The 23,598-nt window shown below is 39.4% G+C and overlaps 1 protein-coding gene across 3 annotated transcripts in view; it reads right to left on the bottom strand.

Annotated features, from left to right (window-relative positions):
* Positions 1–4,460: 4,460 nt before the first annotated feature.
* LOC122550588 (NADPH oxidase 4) overlaps positions 4,461–23,598 on the bottom strand; it is a 173,921-nt gene continuing 154,783 nt past the window's right edge. For all 3 annotated transcript variants that reach the window (XM_043691547.1, XM_043691548.1, XM_043691549.1), the window contains 3 exons: positions 23,326–23,394; positions 19,853–19,953; positions 4,461–7,992 (listed from right to left, as the gene is read on the bottom strand). In XM_043691547.1, the coding sequence (XP_043547482.1) occupies positions 7,872–7,992; positions 19,853–19,953; positions 23,326–23,394 (291 nt within the window). In that variant the 3' untranslated portion in view covers positions 4,461–7,871. The remainder of the gene's footprint in view (positions 7,993–19,852; positions 19,954–23,325; positions 23,395–23,598) is intronic.

Genomic DNA, 23,598 nt, shown 5'->3' with positions numbered 1-23,598 from the left:
ATCTCTAAAACTAATAGTTAAGTTACTATGAATCTAAATGAGGTAGATTCTATGGCTCTGAGCTACCTTTCAGATGAATGAGATTGCATTTTAGCATGTACTTCAAAATCTTTAAACTTGAGTTATTTATGTTAATGGTTTGGTTTATTCTACATCATTTCCTTTGCGTAATAAACTTATATTTTATTGTTAAAACTAATAGGCAACATTGTGAATCACTATTTCAGTGAAAGACCACCTTGTTAAACCAAAAAAAAAATCTATCAAGCCAAATTTCAGTCTGGAATCGGACTTATCCAACAATATCTGCTACCTTAATTAAATTATTCTGGGCTGACTTTGAAAAATAACACAAAGATAGGACTATTTCAGAAATACTACATCACCATCTTTAACACAACACCTTTAACATAGTAAAACATTCCAAAGTAATTCAAAGGAACATGGTTAAAATCTAACATCAAGCTACATGAAGCAATATTTGGTCAGATTTTGAAGTAACATATTAAAAGGAGAGAATGGTAGAGAGGATTTTGGATGGAATTTTAAAACAGTAAAAAAACTAAACATTTACCTATAGAAATAATGTATTATTGGAGAGGAAGCATTGTAGAATTATTATTCTCTAAACAAAAAGATGTATCTGGACTGCACTTTGCATTCCCTTCAATTCAAATTGCTGCTGGATTGGTTCTATGAATCACAAGAAGGTTACATTTCCGATGGTAATATCACTAATTTGTATGGTTTTATTATCAGTTTACACTTTAATCTGGTTTAATACATTGTTCTTTACTGCATTTTCAAACAACTTACTTAAAGGAAACAACTGCTCATTTAAAAAAAAGTGCAATGCCTGCATCTGGCTTGTGAATTCATTTCTTACAACCGTTACCACTTGTGCCCAAAATTAAAAAGTATATTATTGGCAGTAAAGTGCTTTGTTTATCCTGAGTTCTTGAAACCCACAATATAAATGCAAATAATGTTGTTTATACATTGAAAATAAAAGTTATGAGCTGGATTTTCACTACTTGGGTCAATTGCTTGCACCTTGATTTAAAGCCAACCAAATGCAGTTTTCACATTGGGATAGAGATATGGGGAGGGTGCGGCTAGCATCAGGTGTGCTAGCCTGAGAAACAGATCTCAAGCAGTCCCTGGAGTGGGCAGGAACCAAGCTGAACTGGCTTGGAAGAAAACTTTCCAATTGGAATAAAAGCAGTCAGGCACACTAATGCTTACCTCACACACTGTCTCAGCCTCACCACACACTAACGTCTCTTTCAACACTCCATGCTAATTCATGTGCCCCAGTCACTCTCCATTGCCCTTCACCTTCTGCCTGACTATTCAATAACAACTCATGCTCCTTCCAAGCCCATTCACAACTTATAAAACCAATGAACATTATAACAGTAAGTGTGGATCTGTTTGAAAAATAAACACAAAATTGAAAAATTTCTTTAAAAAGTTAGTAAACAAACAAAAATATCTAGGCTTCCATCTCTTCATCTATCTGCTCTCTGCAGGAACTCTGTTTTGACCAGTGGGACAATAACTTTGCTTAACTGACATTTTTAAATGGCTAGGTTAAGGTTTTTTTTCTGCAAATTCTTTCATCAATGTCTCAATACTAATTTGGACAAGATCTAGAGACAAGAAGAATTTGAGGCCTCTGTTAATGATAATTAATAGGTCTGTTTGATTGAAACTTGTATAAAGTTGTAGGAACAACACTTTTCAAAGAATATATCTAAATGAAAGTTATTTCTGCTGTATTTGCCATTTTTATCAGATAACTCATTTATAAAGTACATAGTGCATGCTACGCAAACAGAAATGGAAGACCATGGGTTTTATGGGAAGTATAAGGTGCCATGATGAGAACTGAAAATGGTAAGTTGGCACTGAATTAACAGAGTGTACAAGGGGCATGCACAGTGGCAGGGTTGAGCAGGGGTGGGGTATGGATAAAACCTTTTGAACTTATTTTTCCAAGAGATTCTCAAGTTCAATTTATGATTAATGACTTGTCTGAAGTGCTGTGAATTATGCGTCATGGGGGAGCTGGCCTGACTTTATGAAAATGAAGGAGAATTAGGAGATGCCTATTCCTGTAATGAAGCTTTGCAGTTTGAAGTTGCTAACCCTACCCATACATCATGCTGACAAAATATTGTCTGGATGAGACTATATGACTTGCTGGACAAAAATGTTCCCTCCCTAATATGGCGTAAACATTGAAAATTTGGGAAAATATAGTGAGAACGAAAACATCAATTTTGATGATGTTTTCCAATTTTTCTCAAGTTATATTTTCCTCAATCTTGCTATTGAATAGCAAATACCTCATTTCCTACATTTGCATCTCATTAATAACCCAACTTGTTCCATTTCAATGCAGTTCCCCATTCCCCACTTCTTATCCAGAAACTAAATGGCACCAATTTCCAACATGAAAGCCAGAACTGTTTGTTTTTCAGGGCCTTCACCCGACCTCAACTCCCTATGTTTATATAATGCTTCTAATCTCCTGTCCTTCCTGAGAAACTAGATAGAACAAATTCTTAACAGATAAGTCAGAGTGGGTACTTGGCAGCTGCAACTTACTGGTTGCTTGACTCAACCATCATTTAATCGTGTCTTCATCACAATGTCCCTCCATGCTCCAGGGTCATCATTATCCTCAATCCTTGATCCACAGAAGTTAGCAGCAGCAAACTAACAGCCTCACCACATCATCATGCTTGTTCTCAGACCAACACATACATGTAAATATCCTACTCTGAAACTCAGTGACACCTACGACTTGCATGCTTCTTCCAGATCACTTTGCATGCAGAGACAAATACATCAAATCAACTTCCACAGTGTGAATTTTAAGGCTCTTAGCTGGCTTTTATATTGCTCACTCAGTTTGCACTTACTTGGAGTCTGCAAGTTTCTGTATTTTGCTTTGATTTTTTAAATCACAGAGGGAAACATAGACAACTTGTTATGGTAGTAAGCGCTAAATCTAAAAGGGTTGGACATGTCACTGTACAATACTGGGCTATGTCAACATCACAGCAGCAGCATGTGCCAGCAGGTTTTGTCGCAATAAAACCACATGCACTTCAAGCAAATGGTCGTATGTGAAAGTCAAACAGCAGCAACCCTTGTGGGGTCAAGGGGGACTAAAATCATTATGGGGGCTCATCTGATTCCAGTCTAGGAGATTGGACATGGTTATTTAGATGCTTAGTCCACCTAGATTACTGGGATCTGTGTCCTTTCAGTCCAGGGATTAGGAGACAGTCAATCCTGCAGGTCCAAGTGCAACCAGTCCCAGGATTAAAAGGTAAGACAGTCAGGTGATGGGGAAACATCAGTCTGGCTGTTGGGCCAATTTTTCCATGATGAGACAAAAGGAATGCTGTAAATTGACACAAGAGTGTTTAATAGTGATGCAGGAGCAGAAGAGGTAGGGAGGTGTCCCCACTAGGGAGTAGGAAGTGCAAAGGGCAGGAAGACTTAACAGTTTGGAAGAATGAGATGGTTTAAGAGATTTTGCACGAACATAATGCATGCAATACTGAGGAGCTGTAGCTCAAGAATTTTGGTGAGAGGAGTACGCAGTGGCAGAGTTAGAGTAAATGGAGGTCTTGTAAGAGAGGTAGCAAAAACAAGATGGTAGCACTAGACTTTTGGAGCACAAAAGATCATTAACATTTTTCCTGCACTTTCTAAAGTGTGCTCCTTTTAACCTGGGACATAGAATTAACCTAAGCCAGTATTTAGCTGCAGGGTGACCACCTTTGGCAGTCAGCAGGAAATCTGACTACTCTTCACTCCATTACCATATCCACCAACACCTCCATGTCCCAATCAGCAAAGTGAGTGCATGCTTTGCTTTCTGTGTCATGTCCTCACTGATAGTTGGGCAGGCAATTATCTCACTGTGGAAGGGCAGATCCCCAAAAACACTAAGTGAAGTGCCATGCAACTATGATAGGGTTGGGGTTACCTAACAGTGCAATCCAGGAACTACCCCTCCATAGTGCAGTATTGCCCAATAATCAGTGAGAATATGATTATAATCAGTGATGATAGCCCTAAGGTTAACCTTAACCTTGCACAATGAAGGCTGGAAGGTCCTCGCCATGGTTTCTGACTTTCTTGCCATGCATTTGCATGAGAATTGTGTAATGAGCCCAGGTGCATTACATATCGCACCAAAAAACTTAGCTTTCTGTAATGGTGCTAAAATTCCAGTAGATGGTAATGTTTCAATAAACCTTGATATTTCAATTTGCTATGTAATGCAATCTTTCAAATCAAATTTAAACTAAATGTAATTTTTTTCACTTGACAATTAGAAGTACGTGAAAATTATATTCAATAAAAGAAATAAAGTTTTTGCACTTTATTATATATGGAACAAATGTTTCTGTACTATTTTTGAACGGATAGTGGGTTTGAGTTATCTTCAGTCAATAGATAAAATAATATTGTAAATAAGAAAGCTATAATCCACAATGTATGAAAGTTGTGCCAGAGAAGTTTCAACATGATTTTATTCCTATCCCTAAATATATTCAAGCTGTTTTTGGTTTTGGAACATAAAGAAGTTAATAATGTCTTTCAAAATAGTTCTTGAGTATGAGTGCTAACCAAAAGACATTTACAACGTGATTCAGAATCGAAGTTTATATCAGTCAAAAGGAGTCTATAAAAGGGATATTGGTAGATTAAATAAATAGGCAAAAATCTGGCAGATGGAGTATAATGTGGGAAGATGTGAACTTGCCCACTTTACCAAGAAGAATAGAAAAGCAATGTATTATTTAAATAGACAGAGATTGTACCTGAAGATAGGGAGAATGCTCTGAATTTCCTGTTGCATAAATTGTAATAGGTTAGCAAGTAGATGCAGCATGGGATTAGGAAGGCAAATGGAATATTGGCATTTATTGCAAGGGGAAGTGAATATATGTTTTGACAGAGTTCTACAAGGCATTGGTAAGACCACATCTAGAGCACTGTGCAAAGTTTAGGTTTCCTCATTTAAAGATCATAATTGACTGCTCAGAGAAGGTTCACTTGACTACTTCCTGGAATGAAGGTGCTATGAGGAAAGACTGGATACATTAAGCCTGAAGCTTTTGAAGTTTGGAAGAATTAGAGATTAAGGAAACATGGAAGGTCCCACAAGATGGACGCCAAAGTGTCTATTGTCAACTATGTCTTTCAGGGACTTTGCCATGTATTTGTTTATTGTCATTCAGTTGCTCTCAATTTACTTCTTAATATTTCCCTTTTGGGCAGATCTGCACTTTATTCTATCATTCTAATATTCCTGAGAAAAAAAATCTTAAGTCCATGTTTAATTTTTATGACTTCCACTGAAGAATAACATCCACAGCTACATATTGGCCATGTTGCCTCCTGCCCTGAGATTATAACGATTTTAATATGTACTATGATTATTATACACTTCATGTAATAACACTTTAATAACTATTACTCAAGTATAGAGTACAAAACAATGCATGTACAACAACACCTAGCATATCTTTCAATGATGGTTGCTAACAAATGTTAGTTCTGCCCAATTATCTTTCAAAGATTAAAGGACTGTGGTTCATTACAATACTTAATGTCTACACATTTACTCACAGTGTAACATGCAGATCTGATATAATACCAGGTGAACAAAAACATAAACATTACACAAAATTGGTGTTGAAGTGGAATGAATACAAGGTCTAATGTGGAAAAATACATTTACTATCAATATTACTAAGTCGGATACAAATCTTGATAGGAAAGTCCAGAAAATATCTGGTCTTCACTCCACCATTGTGACTTTATGTTGTGATATACAAAGAATTGCGCACAGAGTAAGGTTCATAGGAAACACCAATATATTTTTGTCACTTGTCCAAACCAGTGTTAATTGAGGATGTAGCATTGGATTATTGTAAAGACTAACTAAACTTCCTAATTTAAAATCAAACGTGGACATTACTATAATTTGGCTCCCACAAACTCTTTCCCATTGTCTTCTGAATAATTCAAAAATGACCAGCAATATAAAAATGGACAACAGTAATTATTGTTAGGATGATTAAGTAATTCTAGCTACAAAGCATTTTATTTGATTGATGTCTAATGTAGCAACATCTGGTTAGAAAGTCAAATGTTAACTTTTTGGTGTTGAGCTCTTTGTTTTGTGCTGGACAGTTGTGAGAGACTGTAAACAATCTACAACAAAACTCCCCACTGAGCTTCAGCCTATGAACTGACTGGTGTCTTGTTGATATGTAAAAATTGTCACACAACATGGTTTCCATAAGAGAGGAATTGCATTTATTCTATTTTATCGGATTCTCAGAAGGTGAAGGAGTGGTAATCTCTGTAGTTGTACAAAACAACTTTCCAGAACTGTGCCCAGAATAAATGTTATTGGAAGGAACTAAGTTAGTCAGTAGATAAAATACAGGTTGTGAAGTGTTTGTCCCACCAATCAAATCATTGTGCATGTTATAAGCCACATAGACACTTTAGCTGAGCACAAATGTTAAGGACGGTCCCCTATGAATTTGTATTTGAATTTGCTGCTTCATTTTTTTTCCCTTAGGTATCCGAATGTCAGACCTTTACCAAAAGACTATTTAGAAAACGCATTTCAAGGTCTCTGCCAAAACTGTCAGTCAACCAGCTAACAGGATTTGTAAAGGAGTAGGTCAGCCTACCTTTCTCTTTACATTACAAGATTTTTGCTTCTTTATGAATGACAGACAGCTTGGATATAAAGCTTCTGAAACAACCTATAAATTTAATACTGTCTGGCACAGGGTATTAGTGCATTAAAGCAGTGCACTACAATATGATCAATGCTTCTGCATATTCAGAATGCATCCAAAAATTTCTGTTGTTGAACTTGTTTGGGTCTGATGCAGTAAATTAATAGGGCAAAAATTATTCAAAATTTACCACTGGCTCAGTCTTTTAAATTACATTCGTTTTACAAAATAATCTACTTAACATCTATTCTCCTGGAAAGAACTCTAATCAACAGACTTCTGATTATTCTGCAAAAGGCATCATTGGTATTGATAGGGGTCAGTAATATTGGAAGCTACCTGGTCTGATTGTTTTAGTATAATGCAAATTTGATTTGTTACAATGTCAGATGCTGGAGATGTGAAATAAAACCAAGGCAATATCTGTGGGGAGAAAGCAGCATTAATGTTTATAATCCAGTGACAGTTCATCAGCATCACATTTACAAGTGTATTATCATGGTTATGTCTTATTTTTTTTCTGAAAAACTCTTTTCTTCCCAGCCACCCTATTAATATAATAAATATGTTTTAATATCCAGTTCTTGGAAATATAAATGATGAAAAGGCACTTTGCTTCTCAGCCAGTTACAGAAAACTACACTAATTAAGGTAGTATGGGGAAGTAATTGGTACACAGAAGCCTGGACTGTTTCGATATTTCAGAGTAGAACAGCCAATTTTCCCATCACCATATGTCAAAATTGAGTTCTGCAGATACATGCAAGTTCTTTTATAAGAAATAGATTTATGAAAATGGCAACAACACTTCAAACCTTACATAAAATTGTTCTAATAGAAATAAAATACCTGGTATACAACCACTGATATTAGAAAAATACCAGTTGATGAACTGACTTTGACAAACCCAATACATAAACTGGTACCTCTGCCACACCGACTATTGAATTAGCATTGATTCAATATGTTCACTCTTTGGTGATTAGAGATTGTATAAGGCGCATCCTGCTGATTATCATATCAGCAAATAATTGCACTTCAAGCTTTCATGTCAGATTTTTTTTTGTTCCTTATTGATCTTCAGGAGAAAGATTCTTTATTGTACTCAAATTGTGTTCCATGTGAACAGATTTTGTTGCTGAGTTTGTGCAGTTCCTTGGAGAGCTTGTTAGGCCCACAGCAAAAAACGCCAACACATTTTCTGTCACAAAGGAAGAAAAAATAGTAGGTGACATTTAGAATGATTTCTCAGAATAATATGATACTTTAACTGGATAATAATATCAATAGTTGCAAATTAGTAGAAGATATATTTTTGTAACATTTTACTGTATCTTATTAGCTCAAGCCAAGCAATCATCTGCCAGTTATGATGGAAGCAAATCTTTGAAACATCATTTCAAAACATACATTTATCCCCTTTTCCACTGTTCATTGAGGAGTTTTGCAACTGCCAGTTTTCTGCACAAATGATAAAATGTACCCCCAAATATTAAAATCATCAAAAATAAACACTTCCTTGTGCATTCATCTGTGAAAGTTTATTTTCTTTAAAACAGGTTAATGCCGCTGTTAAAATATTAGAAAGAAACATTTCGAAGACTTGTGCTAAAACACATACTTCCTAGACTAAATTTCAGGCCCAAGTCTTTACTATAAATTATGAACAACTCCTCTGAAAATAATTGCATCTAACTTTATCAGTGGTAATACTTAATGGTTTTTGAGGCATCTGTCTCTCAGAGAATCAAAATTTGGGCATGCAGTGATTGGAAAGAGAGTCAGGTGGATCTCATTGACTGAGAGTTTCTTGATTGGGGCTTTTAAATTGAGCCAATCAAGGAGCCCTAGCTGACAAAAATAAACAGGAGATTACTTTAGAGCCCGGGTGTCCTTGGAGAAGGAGCACGCGGTGTCGACCAACACCCTGGAGTTGTTCAGGGAGAGGTGGGCGCCGCAGGGAGTGGAGTGCATCATTTCTCCCTCCAATTCTATTTTGATTTAGTCCCTACCCTCCCCTTCACTGTTTTGATCACACAGCACTAAGAAAAAAAAAATAAACAGGAGATTACGTTAGAGCCCGGGTGTCCTTGGAGGAGGAGCATGCTGTGTCCACCAACAGCCTGGAGTTGTTCAGGGAGAGGTGGGTGCCGCAGGGAGTGGAGTGCATTATTTCTCCCTCCAATTCTATTTTGATTTAGTCCCTACCCTCCCCTTCAACGTTTTGATCACACAGCACTGCCCTTTGATGTGAAGGGCAGTGTTTGTCACTGGCCACCCGGGTGTTTTCCTATCTTCCTGGTGGTGGAAATTGAATAAAGATTCGTGCACTTTGTGTCTTTCACTGTGTCTCACACCTGCACACACACACCATGGGTGCTGGGAGAAAAAAAAAAGCACTACTGCACTTAGGTGGTAGTGTGGGGGTTAAAAAAGAAAGAACAAAAATATATATATAAAAACAGGGGATAAAAAAAGGAAAAAAAAATAAATAAACAGGAGATTACGTTAGAGCCCGGGTGTCCTTGGAGGAGGAGCATGCTGTGTCCACCAACACCCTGGAGTTGTTCAGGGAGAGGTGGGCACCGCAGGGAGTGGAGTGCATTATTTCCCCCTCCAACTCTATTTTGATTTAGTCCCTACCCTCCCCTTCACTGTTTGATCACACAACATTGCCTTTTGTGTAGGGCACTGCTTGTCACTGGTCACTTGAGCGTTTCCTTTCTTCCTGGTGGTGGAAACTGAATTTTTTAAAAAAAATGAGAAACAGGAGATTTCAGCTTGTGTCTTTCACTTGTCTCACACCTGCACACACAACAGGGGAGAATAAGCACTACTGCTGTTAGACGGGGATAAAATAATAGAAAGAAAAGAAAAAAATTAAACAGGAGTTTTCACTGTGTCTCACACTTGCATGCACACAACATTGGTGCTGGCAAATAAATAAGTATTACCGCAGTTAGGTGGTAGTGTGGGGGTAAAAATAGAAAAAAAACAGGAGTGCATCATGGGTTCTATTCACTCAGAGCTGGATCTGAGGGAGCTGGACCAGTGTGTGTGGAAAAAAAAACAAACAGGAGATTTCACTGTGTCTCACACTTGCACGCACACAACATGGGTGCTGGGGAAAAATAAGCACTACCCCAGTTAGGCGGTAGTGTGGGGGTAAAGGAAAAAAAAAGAAAAAAATGAACAGGAGTGTCTCTGTTCACAGAGTTGGCTCTGAGGGAGCTAGATCAGTGTCGAGGAGTAAAGGACTCTGCTCTTAAAAAAAAAACACAAGTGTCTTTTTGATCACGCATCATTGCCCTTTGATGAGAAGGGCACTGCTAGTCACTGGCCACTTGGGTGTTTCCTTCTTTTCTGGTGATGGAATATAAATAAAGATTTACACACTTATTGTTCTTCACTGTTTCCAAAAATGAAAAAGTAGTAAAAGAAAAATTAAAAAAAAAAAAAGGAGATTCAGAGAGTCTACTCATTTCAGAAACTGGCTTTGAGCTGACTGGTCAGCCGGTTACACAATTAATCCCACATACAAAACAGTCTCTCAGCATCTCACTCATGGTTAACACAAGATCACATGCTTCTGCTGGTCATCTTAACTTCATAAAAAATCCCCATACAGTGCACATGTAAATAAAGGGTGACTCAGTGATGATATACAGCTTCTGTGCAGTTGTTTCAGAGGCGACAAGTGAAAATAGTTTGCTCCAGAAGAAACTTTGCTCACGACAGGTCTTTGAAATGTGGGAAGCATTTATGGCATCATGCTTTTATTTGGAATGCTTGGCACATTTGATCCTGCCATCGAAGACTGGGCGCAGTATGAGAGAAGAATGCATTTTTTTTCAGGCAAATTACTTAGGGGTAGATGAAAAGCAACCATTAAATCTTCCAACTACTTGCAGACCTGCAGCATTTTCAGTTATTAGGACCCTACATTTTCCTGAGGCACCAGTTATTAAAACCTTTCAAGAGTTGACAGATTTAGTTAAGGCATATGACGACCCCAAGCCACATTATCAGGACTTTTGACGAAATTAAGATGATTAGCAGAAGCATGTGATTTTGGGTTAACCCTAAATGAGATGCTGAGAGACCTTTTTTTAAAATGTTGGATTACTTTTATAATCATGCAAAAGTGCCCACCAGCTGAAGTCTAACTGGACTTCAAACAGGCTCTACAACTGGCTTTGTCCTAAGAAAATGCATACAATTATAAGTTGGAATACCATCCAGGAGTCCAAGTAGCAAATGTAGATGCCTTGAGCCACTTTCCACTGGCAGATACATCACTGGTGGTGCCTACCTTGTAGAATCCTTTCTGGTTTTAAACTTTCTGGATGCCCTTCCAGTTACCACTGAAAATATCAGATTGTAGTCACAAAAAAATCCAGTCCTGGCAAAACTAAAACAGCTAGTGGTGATGGGGGAAATAAAAGGGCCTTCACAACCAGAATGGAAACCTTTCTGGACCCAAGCAAGACCAAATCACTGTTGAGGATAGCACATTATTATGGGGAACATGAGTGATTGACCAGAAAGGTCACTACCAGCTACTGGTTGAACCCCAGAGTCATCCAGGGATTTCCAAGATTAAAATGCTGGCAAGAACGTACGTCTGGTGGCCAGGACTGAATACCAACAAAGCTGCATTGGTGGGCCAGTGCCCAGAGTGCCAGCAAGAACAAACATTACCACCAGCTGCACCCCCACATTCATGGGAATGGCTGGGTAAACACTGGATGCGGTTACGTCAAATCCCTACAGTTTGGAAACAGGCCATTTGGGCCAACAAGTCCAGACCAATCCTCCAATAAGTATCCCACCCAGACCCATTCTCTGACCCTATTACTCCACATTTCCCCTAACCAATGCACCTAGCTTACACATCTCTAAACACTATGGGCAATTTAGCATGGCCAATCCACCTAACCAGCACATCTTTTGACTTTGGGAGGAACCCGGAAGAAACCCACACAGAAAAGGGAAGAATGGGCAAACTCCCTAAATATCACAAACTTGAAGGTGCTGAAGTCTTTTGCAAGCATCTGCCGAGGGTATATCACCCGTGATTCTAGTAGTGGTGGGATTTGAACTCATGACTCGATAGAGATGAGAGCTTAAATCCAGAGCCTTAGACCGTTTGGCCACACTATCACATACATGTTGAATATGCCAGTACTTCCATGATTGTGGGTGCCCATTCAAAGTGGTTGGATGTTCATAGCATTCATTCAGCAAACTCAGGAATGATAACTGAAAAGCTGCAAGCATGCGCAATACAAAGACTTCTGGAAGTATTGGTCACAGACAATGGGATGTTGTTTGGCAGCAGGGATTTTGAACCTTTCCCAAAGTCAAATGGTATGCAGCATGTTCAGACAGCTCCACACCAACCATCATCTAATGATCTGGTGGAAAGAGCATTCCAAACATTACTGGCAGACTTAAAGAAACAGCTTGACACAGAATTCAGAAACAGTTGAGGAAAAAGAACTAGGGTGACCTTTAACGAGGCTTTCACATAATACCAACTGTCCCGGTTCCTGTTTGATTATAGGACCGCCCCTTATACAACTACAGGGATAGCTCCAGCAGAGTTGCTGATGTGGAGAAGACTCCTCACCAGGTTAAACTTGATATTCCTGGACCTGGGTTATGGCAGAGGCAGGGGATAAAACAGGAATGCCAATGGTGGCCTCATGCTTCTTCTAAATGAGAGAGACAGTTCACTTCAGCCGATGAAGTTTGTTCTCGAAAGCAGAGAAATGGGCCTGCATAGGTATGAGGTGAGGTCGACATGAGGTCAGGTCCTGTGACATACAAAGTATGGGTAAGTGAGGCGGCCTTGAACAAACATGTGGATCACCAGAAAGGTTGTTATCCTGCAAAAGGGACAGGGGCAAAAAATACCCAGCCTCTCAGAATAGCCAGAAAGACCACAGGTTCTACCCCTCTGTCTAGCATTGAAGAAACCTCAGAGTCTGCGATGGATGCCACCTCAAGATTGTTACTGCTTGAAGAGGAGGAAACTCTCCACAGAAGCTCCGGACATGAGAGACAGGTTACAGTCCAGTACGTGAGAAACTGTACTTTGGCTAAAATATCCCAGGGGAAGCTACTAAAAAAGGATGGGCCTATATCCCTTGGGAAAGGTGGGTTGGTGGGGGGGAGAATAGTATTTGAAACAAGGGTCAGATGGATCTCATTGACTTTGAGATCTTTGATTGGGATTGTTAACCTGAACCAATCGGGGAGCCCTGGCTGACAGAAAGTTTCCTCACTCCAGAGACAGGTTCTGACCAGCCAGCTCTGAGCCCATGTACTGTACACATGTAAATACACAGTGACTTGGTGACAGGATACCCGCACCTGTGCAGTTATTTCAGAGCATGAAGAAAAAGAATCCTGAACACAACTTAAAAACCGATTCTGGAATTTGAAAGCTGTCAACAGAATTCAGAAACAGTTTAGGAAAAAAAACTAAGGTGATCTTTTACAAGGCCAATTAGGTACTCCAGAAAGAAAAAAAGTGCAATGACATAATTCAAAACTTTAATATAAATTACATGACACTTTATATGAACAGAACATTCTACACAAATAAAATCCCAAAGATAGATCTTTTTAAAGCCAAAGATAATCCGGAGGATGCTGCAGAAGTTGTTAGAATATTGGAAATAGGCCATTATGTTGTCCATTTTTAAAGAGGTGTTAACAAATAAGAAACAAGAACAAGCCGAGGTTTACAACAACTGCAAATCCTATCAGATCGAATGGATCGGTTGGAGAGACAGTTAGAGGCAATGAGGAATTTACAACAGCAAGGGGGTGTGATGGATGGCAGTTATAAGAAGGGGAAAAGTTGCAGATACAGTCACATGGATGGGTTAACTCTAGGAAAGGTAAGAGAAGTAGGCAGGTAGCACAGGAGTCTTCTGTGGCTATCCCCATTTCAAACAAGTATGCTGTTTTAGAAAATGTAGGGGACGATGAATTCTCAGGGAAATGTAGCACGAACAACCAAGTTTCTGGTATTGAGACTGGCTCTAATGCAATGAGGGGTACGCTGGGTTCCAAGAGATTAATTGTCTTGGGTTGGAGGCACAGACAGATGTTTCTGTGGCTGGCAGCAAAAAATCAGAATGGTGTGTGGCCTCCCTGGTACCAGTATCAAGGATGTCTCAGAGGTTGCAGAATGTTCTCACGGGGGAGAGGGCCCAGCAGGAGGTCATTGTACACATTGGAGCCAATGACACAGGAAGGGAAAAGGATGAGATTCGGAAAGGAGAATACAGAGAGTTAGGCAGAAATTTAAAAAGGGGGTCCTCGAGATAGTAATATTTGAATTACTTCCAGTGCTGCGAACTAGTGAGGGCAGAAATAGGAGGATAGAGCAGATGAATGCATGGCTAAGGAGCTGGTGTATCAGAGAAAGATTCACATTTTTGGATCATTGAAATCTCTTTTGGGGTAGAAGTGACCTGTACAAGAAGGACCAATTGCACCTGAATTGGAGGGGGACTAATATACTGGCAGGGAAATTTGCTACAGCTGCTTGGGAAGATTTAAACTAGTCTGGGGGTGGGGGGCAGGGAGATAGATTGATATCTTTCCTCACTGACACTGGTACAGTTGAGAAAACATGCGAGTCAACTAGTCAGGGCGGACAGGGACAAAGCAGAGAGCAAGGTAGGACTGATAAATTAAACTGTATTTATTTCAATGCAAGAGGCCTAACAGGGAAGGCAGATGAACTCAGGGCATGGTGAGGAACATGGGACTGGGATATCATAGCAATTACAGAAACATGGCTTAGGGATGGGCAGGACTAGCAGCTTAATGTTCCAGAATACAAATGCTACAGGAAGGATAGAAAGGGAGGCGAGAGAGGAGGGGGAGTGGCGTTTTTGATAAGGTAAAGCATTACAGCTGTACAGAGGGAGGATATTCCCGGAAATACATTCAGTGAAGTTATTTGGATTGAACTGAGAAATAAGAAAGGGAAATTCACCTTATTGGGATTGTTTTATAGATGCCCTAATAGTCAGTGGGAAATTGAGAAACAAATTTGTAAGGAGATTCAGTTATCTGTAAGAATGGTAGGGTGGTCATGGTAGGGAATTTTAACTTTCCAAACAAAGGCTGGGACTGCCATAGTGTTAAGATTTTAGATGGAGAGGAATTTGTTAAGTGTGCACAAGAAAATTCTGATTCAGTATGTGGATGTACCTACTAAAGAAGGTGCAAAACTTGACTTACTCTTGGGAAATAAGGCAGGGCAGGTGACTGTGGTGTCAGTGGGGGAACACTTTGGGGCCAGCGACCATAATTCTATTAGCTTTAAGATAGTGATGGAAAAGGATAGACCAGATCTAACGGGTGAAGTTCTAAATTGGAGAAAGGCCAATTTTGACAGTATTAGGCAAGAACTTTCAAAAGCTGACTGGTGGCAGATGTTCGCAGGTAGAGGGACGCTGGAAAATGGGAAGCCTTCAGAAATGAGATAACGAGAGTCCAGAGACAATATATTCCTGTCAGGGTGAAAGGAAAGATTGGTAGGTATAGGGAATGCTGGATGATGAAAAAAATTGAGAGTTTGGTTAAGAAAAAGAAAGAAGCATATATCGGGTATAGGAGTGAATCCTTAGAAGAGTATAAAGGATGTAGAAGTATACTTAAGAGGGAAATCAGGAGGGCAAAAAGGGGACATGAGATAGCTTTGGTAAATAGTGTGAAGGATAATCCAAAGGGTTTTTATAAATACATTAAGGACAAAAGGTTAACCAGGGAGAGAATAGGGTTCCTCAAAGATCAGCAAGGTGGCCTTTGTGTGGAGCCGCAGGAGATGGGACAGATGCTAAACGAGTACTCTGCATCAGTGTTTATTGGGGAAAAGGACATAGAAGATATAGAATGTGGGGAAATAGATGGTGATATCTTGAAAAATGTCCATACTACAGAGGAGGAAGTGCCAGATGTCTTGAAATGCTTAAAAGTGGATAAATCCCCAGGACCTGATGAAGTGTATCCTAGAACTCTTAGAAGTTACAGAAGTGATTGCAGGGCCCCATGCTGAGATATTTGTATCATTGATAGTCACAGGTGAGGTGCCGGAAGACTGCAGGTTGGCTAACAGGGTGGCACTGTTTAAGAAAAGAGGTAAAAACAAGCCAAGGAACTACAGGCTGGTGAGCCTAATGTTGATAGCGGACAAGTTGTTGGAGGGAATCCTGAGTAACAGGACGTACATGTATTTGGAAAGGCAAGGACTGATTAGGGATAGTCAACATGACTTTGTGCTTGGGAAATCATGACTCACAAACTTGGTTGAATTTTTTGAAGAAGTAACAAAGAGGATTGATGAGGGCAGAGCAGTGGACATGATCTAGGTGGACTTCAGTAAGGCGTTCAACAAGGTTTCCATGGGACACCAGTTAGCAAGGTTAGATCTCATGGAATACAGGGAGAACTAGCCATTTGGATACAGAACTGGCTCAAAGGTAGAAGACAGAGGGTGGTGGTGGAGGGTTGTTTTTCAGACTGGAGGCCTGTCAACAGTGGAGTGCCACAAGGATCACTGCTGGGTCCACTACTTTTTGTCATTTATATAAATGATTTGGATGTGATCACAGGAGGTATAGTTAGTAAGTTTGCAGATGACACCAAAATTGGAGGTGTCGTGGAAAGCGAAGAAGGTTACCTCAGATTACAGCAGGACCTTAATCACATGGGTTAATGGGCTGAAGAGTGGCAGATGGAGTTTAATTTCGATAAATGTGAGGTGCTGCATTTTGGGAAAGCAAATGAGAAGGGAAAGCATGAGTGTTGCTGAACAAAGAGACCTTGGAGTGCAGGTTCATAGATCCTTCAAAGTAGAGTCGCAGGTAGATAGGATAGTGAAGAAGGCGTTTGGTATGCTTTCCTTTATTGGTCAAAGAGTATTGAGTATAGGAGTTGGGAGGTCATGTTGCAGCTGTACAGGACATTGGCCAGGCCACTTTGGAATACTGCGTGCAATTCTGGTCTCCTTCCTATCAGAAGGATGTTGTGAAACCTGAAAGGGTTCAGAAAAGATTTACAAGGATGTTGCCAGGATTTCAGCTATAGGGAGAGGTTGAATAGGCTCTGTTTTCCCTGGAGTCTCGGAGGCTGAGGGGTGACCTTATAGAGGTTTATAAAATCATGAGGGGCATGGATAGGATAAATAGACAAAGGCTTTTCCCTGGGGTGGGGGAGTCCAGAACTAGAGGGCATAGGTTTAGGGTGAGAAGGGAAATATATAAAAAAGAGACCTAAGGGGCAACCTTTTCACAGAGGGTGGTGCTTGTATGGAATGAGCTGCCAGAGGAAGTGGTGGAGGCTGGTACAATTGCAGCATGTAAAAGGCATCTGAATGGATATATGAATAGGAAGGGTTTGGAGGGATATGGGTCAGGTGCCGGCAGGTGGGACTAGCTTTGGATTGGGATATCTGGTCAGCATGGACGAGTTGGATCGAAGAGTCTGTTTTCAAACCTGAGGACTTTCAACACATTATCAGACAAAGCATGAAAAGCAGTCAAAAATGTTTGAAAACAAAAGTCCCATTTGGTCAACTTCTTTGATTACTTTGTCGAAGAAATAATCCAAATCAACTGGTCAACTTTAGGATGATCAGTATCTCAAAATGTAAAAAGCATTCGATCATTAATGATGTTTCATGTGGAACTTTAAGGTTAATGCTTTAGGACAAAACATGTCTATCGCATAAGAGACTAGTTGATGGATAGAAAATAAATGGGTGCATGTGTGGTAGAGTAATGGCAGGTCATGGTCAAATACAGAGTGGAGTTGTTCAGGATTCCTACTGCGACCACTACAATTTCTTGCTTGTAATAAGTTGAATTTTGCTAGTCAATGTGCATTAGATGTAAAGAATTGAAGGTGCAGCCTAGAAACTATAGAATAAAGTAAAAGAAAACATTTGGGACAAACAGTAACAGAATAAATTTAACAAAGATGATGCTTTGTATGTGGCAAGGAAAAATTTCTTGCATACATATTTCCCGACTACTATTGAAGTAGCTAAAGACGCAATTCAAAGTAGCACAGAAGGTGTGGCAAAAACAACAATAGAGGTCCAGCCACAAGCCAACAGCAATAAACGTATCCAATAGAATGCTAAACTACATATCCAAAAAAGGTGAAATATAAAGCAAGGATGTTATGACTAAACTTTACAGTGGCCTGGTTAGAGGTTAATGGCACAGTGTGACAGTGATTAGCACTGCTGCTTCACAGCACCAAGGACGTGGATTCGATTCAAGCCTTGGGTGACTGTCATTGTGGAGTTTGCACATTCTCCCCATGTCTATGTGCATTTCTTCTTAGTCTTCCAATTTTCTCCCACAGCCCAAAGATGAGCAGGTTAGGTAGATTGGCCGTGTTAAATTGCCCCACAGTGTCCAGAGATGTACAGAGTAGGTGGTTTAGCCATGGGGTAAAACTCCAGATGGGGTTGAGGGTGGAGTTGGTTCAGGTGGGAAGATCTTCAGAGGAGCAGTAAAGACATGACGAATGTGGGGACAATCAGGCAGGTCAGGCTATGCACATGCAAATATTGTACAGGCAGCTGCCCATAAGAAACAATAGCTTCTTAATGTCTGATTTTTGACAACTGGGAGTTGGAAACACAATATGTTGAAACTAGATCTGGTAGAAGCAGGTCTAAACCTTTGCAGAATTACCTAACCATGATCCTTTGGGGGAATTGTAGAGACAACTTTGGAAATTGTTCAGAAGTTACTATACGTGCTGCAGAAATGGCAAAAATATTCATTGGCATGTCTCTGGCTTTAACCCAAGGGAGTATGGAGCTAATAGACTTGGTTACACAATGTTGTTCTACTAACTCAAGTACCCTGATGGCAGGAAGAGTATTGTACAAGATACGGGTGATTTTCGATGTGCTGAAGAGGAGACAAAATGGACATGACCAATCGGAAGCCAGATGGAGGGTCCCCAGCCAGAAGACAGAAGTAATACCACACACATGAAGAGAGAGTTGTAGGTAAATTAGGACAATCAGATATTGTCCTTTGGGACGCTGCACTGATCTTGAGGATTATAACTCAATATAACCAAGAAATAATTAAAAGACTAAACTGTTAAATGGTCACGGACTAAGCTTGATCCATACGCTACAGACTCCATTGTCATGCCAGTAGATATAAAGGTTGCCAAGCCTCTAAACATTGGCTCTTTACAAGGCTAAATGAGAGACCTACCTGGAATATCAAGCTATAACTGATGTCATGCTTGCTTATTTGGGCAGTAGATTAACTTCACATTTCATTTGGTACCCCAGACAGAGGCAAATGTTTGCACAATTAGTTGGTTCTGATCAGGTGCAGGGCGTTAGCAAGTGCATCCAATTCACCAAAAGGAAATCACCAATTCACTTTGTAACAACATTCACACTGTTTACACTCACCACATTATATCACGTAATTAGATAATCTCCAGAGCACCCACATTTGACCATTGATTTCCTACTTCTCAACTGGGCCTTTCTGTAGGTCTACTTCTCAGAGCCACCTGAGTTGCCAAACTCACGCTGAGTCTGTCACGACTTCTGGGTCATCTACTATAATTCCCATTATATCTCATCATTTCCTGCCAAAATGAAACTCAAAGATACTTTTATGCAAAGGTTCATGTAGCAGGGGCTTCTCCCTACTCAGGCCACCTGATGTGAGAGCAAATATCAAGCCTGAATCTTTATCAGTAGCATTAATCAAAGTCAAAACTGAGTGCTCATATTTTGTCACTGTAAAATCCAATTCATGAATGACTTACAGGAAGCACAAAAGAAGTTTCCCATGTCAAAGATTAAATGCAGTTATCTTAGCATTCCAGATACTTTGTACTTCACTTTGCTCAAGATTGAAGTCAGCATCTGACTATAAGTAGCGCCACAAAGTCTGTGACAGTGTTCATGATAACACAATGACACAAAGCTCATTTTTCTGTTTTCAATTTCTTGCAACATTAGAAACTAAACATTTACTCACTGTCTATTGCACTTGGCTATTTCTCCAAATAGAAGTTTCAAACGGGGTTTTCCAATAATAAGCCTTGAATTCAGAGCTTGATATTTTTCCCCACTTAAATGCTACAAGAGAAAACCGAAAATAATGTAAACAGAAATAAGTATATATGTAGGTGCAGCAAGTAATTAATTACTTTTGGTTTTCATTGCTGTGCGATTGGAGCTTAAAAATAGGCAAGTTTTATTACTATGGTAGCAGGTATTGGTGAGCCTGCATCCAGAGTAGCATATCCTTTTGTTCCCAAATGTAAGAAAAGGTATCCAGCTTCAAAAGTTCAAAGGAGACAGTATAAAAGAGATTGTTCCTGTGATGAAGTGATTGGCTTATTGAGAACAGCTAAACAAATTAGAACTTTATTCATTAGAGTCAGAGTAATGTATTTTGTTGAAACATACTTGATTGTAAGGGACCTTAATATGGAAGATGTTGACAAGTTGAGTTATGGATTAGTATAATTTAATTGAAGGACTTTAGGAGATAAATTGTCTACTTCTGCTCCTGCATTCCTATATATTGAAAGAAAAACTCAAAACAGTATATGATGGAAATGTACATTAGATGAGTCAGTATCTCGAAAGAGAAAAGACCAGTAAATGTTTCTGGTTAGACTAAAAATCAATTCTGTTCAAGAGTCTGATCCTAAAGGTCAGCACCTTCTCAGGACACCGACAGAGAAGCAATGAGATGCAGCTCATACCGTGAGTGTCAAAAAAAGGCCATCGCTCCCAAGTTAACTTGACTTTCTCTTTCTGATGCTATCATTTTCTTTATTTATTTCAGATTACTAACAATCATAGATGTACCTTTATTCTGAGGAAGGTACTTGTGTGTGAATTTAATTGTTTGTTTCCTATGTTGATTATCATTATGATTTCTTAAGTGAAACCATTTATCTACTGCCAGACTCTGGAATACTTGGTGGGATAGGCCCACATCTCCTTGGGATTGGGTTAGTCACCAGAGAGAGGTACTTTTATTAGCCAAGTCTGAATTTATGCCCAATCCAGAGGCAAAAGCACATTATCCTAATCTAAAGACCAATCACATCCCTCTCAGTTGACTTTTTTTTAAATTGGACATTTTCAGTATTTAAGATAGGGATAACTTAAAATAACACTCAGAAGAAATGTGGTGTTATGTTTTCTTTTGAATTCTGTCCCTCAGTAAGCACTAACGATGGATCATTGAACATATTCAAGGTTGATTCAAATAGATTTTTAACTGATAATGGAGTCAAGAAGCAAAATGGAGTTAAGGCTACATTGATCAGTCATGATCTTAATAAATAGAACCGCAAGCTTGAGGAGTCAAATAGTCTATTCTTTAGTGGTTCTTATGTGACAACTTAATGTTTTAAATTATTTATAAACAAAGATCCATGTAATGTCCAACTTGAAAACTGGCTCATCCAAGTCAGGAATACCTTAGTCACAGTTCAAACATGTTCAAGGAAAGTCTTGGAGTTAGGAAAACATGGGGAAGATTTTTTTTTTCTGATCATCTCTGCTAACTGCCAGTATAAACTCTCTGACATGGAGGTACAAGCTGCCTAAGTAAACAATTAATTTTGGCTTGAAGTTTTAGAATTCATGGAAAATATAGCCTAGTTGGTGTCAATACCATGAGGAAACAAGGTGGGGAAGGAAAACAGGACTCAAATATTAGGGGCACAAACTTTAGCTTTATGTTACTTATCGTCTGGTTGATAGGCATGCCATTTTTGGTCAAAAAATTTCATTCATGCTGCTTGTGCTCATTTCTAGAGCAGACGACATGGAGTGCGACTTCTGTGATTGTGGTAGCAAAGGTATGTGCAACACGTGCCCAAAGAACAGAGTAGGTACATTGTGACGTCAAAGTGTCAAGCTGATGTCATACAAGCTTCATTAAGTTTTGCTCTAACTAATGTTCTCTTAAACACAAACAGCTGAATGTGCCTTCAATAACAGTAAGCATTCTCATCCTCTCAGCAAAAATGATATTTTTTCAGCTTGGTAAGCAGTAACAAGTGGTTTGTCACAGGAATTGATGCTGGATATTGGTACAGGTAGAAGTTATTAAGCCCTTTGATCTGAATGTAAACTCAAATTCATATGCCCAGCTACCTCTGATAAATTTTCACACTTGCTGAATAAGGCACCAGTCACACTTTGATGCAGTAGATTAGATTAGATTACATTACAGTGGCCCAACAAGTCCACACCGACCTGCCGAAGCGTAACCCACCCAGACCCTTACATTTACCCCTTACCTAACACTATGGGCAATTTAGCATGGCCAATTCACCTGACCTGCACATCTTTGGATTGTGGGAGGAAACCGGAGCACCTGGAGGAAACCCACGCAGACACGGGGAGAACGTGCAAACTCCACACAGTCAGTCGCCTGAGGCGGGAATTGAACCTGGGTCTCTGGTGCTGTGAGGCAGCAGTGCTAACCACTGTGCCACCGTGCCGCCCAGTAATGTGCTGGTGAGTGGAAGCTGCTACATGTTTCCAGTGAATTAACTGGAGGCATAAAAATTAAGGATCGCTCAAACATTTGTTCTCAGATTGGTTTAGATGCTCACCCATTCAGGTTCAGCTCAAAAATCATGACAGTCTCCTGGAAGATAGCATTGGTATTGATTTTTGTGCTCAAGTCTCTAGGATGAGACTTGAACACAAAACATTCTGACTCAGAAGGGGGAACACTATCAGTCCAACAATGGCTGGCTCTTTGTGTCAAAAATATTAGTAACATTTGGAATTTTAATTTCAGAATACCTGTGGTTCCATACAGCTGCACTGATATTTACTTTGTTTCCCCTCTGAAGAGAACATCTAAATCAAATTCTAGAATTTAAGTTGCTGTGGGCATTCACCAAATAGCATGCATTCTTTTGTGATAAGCTAGAGTCTTTAGCCTATACATTTTAATTATGTTGAATTATGTTAAATAATTCTCTTCACTCTTAACTTGAAAACTAGTCAAAAGTCATGTATTTTGATGTCAAAAAGGTTTATAACTTCCTTTTCTTTTTAAGCAAGATATTAGGACTTAGTGTAAAACAAAGAACTGTGGATGCTGGAAATCTGAAACAAAATCAGAAATTGATAGATACTCAGCAGGTTCTGAAGATGGATCACTGGATTTGCAACATTAATCACAGATTTTTATCCACAGTTGTCAGACCTGCTGAGTTTCTCCAGCAATTTCAGTTTTTATAGGAAGACTTATTGTTATTTATCCTTTCTAATAATGATTTTTTAAAAAATCAATTCTAGTTAAAGATAGTGGTTGTGATATAGATATCTAAGGCATGTGATTGTAGCTGATTTAAAACAAAGGAGGAGGATTCCAACTATTTCAGTGAGTAAGAAGTTGTGATTGAGTGTGATTGGAACGAACTAAGTCTAAATGAGGGAATTCATTTGAAATGCAAGCAACTTTACCTGTATTCCATTTGCTTGACTGAGATACAACTGAATGTTCAAGTAATCTGGTCGGTTCTCCTGCCAAAGCTGAAATGGAAAATTGACCAGTCAAAATCGATTAAGATAGCAGAACTGAAAAGCCCAGCATCTTACCCAGCAAACAGGACAGTTAACCAACTTCAAAAAAGTAATCATGATTCGGAGATGCCGGTGTTGGACTGGGGTGTACAAAGTTAAAAATCACAACACCAGGTTATAGTCCAACAGGTTTAATTGGAAGCACTAGCTTTC

Source organism: Chiloscyllium plagiosum, chromosome 6, assembly GCF_004010195.1.
Source record: "Chiloscyllium plagiosum isolate BGI_BamShark_2017 chromosome 6, ASM401019v2, whole genome shotgun sequence".
NCBI lineage: Eukaryota > Metazoa > Chordata > Chondrichthyes > Orectolobiformes > Hemiscylliidae > Chiloscyllium > Chiloscyllium plagiosum.
Note: the sequence above shows the minus strand (reverse complement) of the source record. Positions and strands in the feature narration are given on the sequence as shown.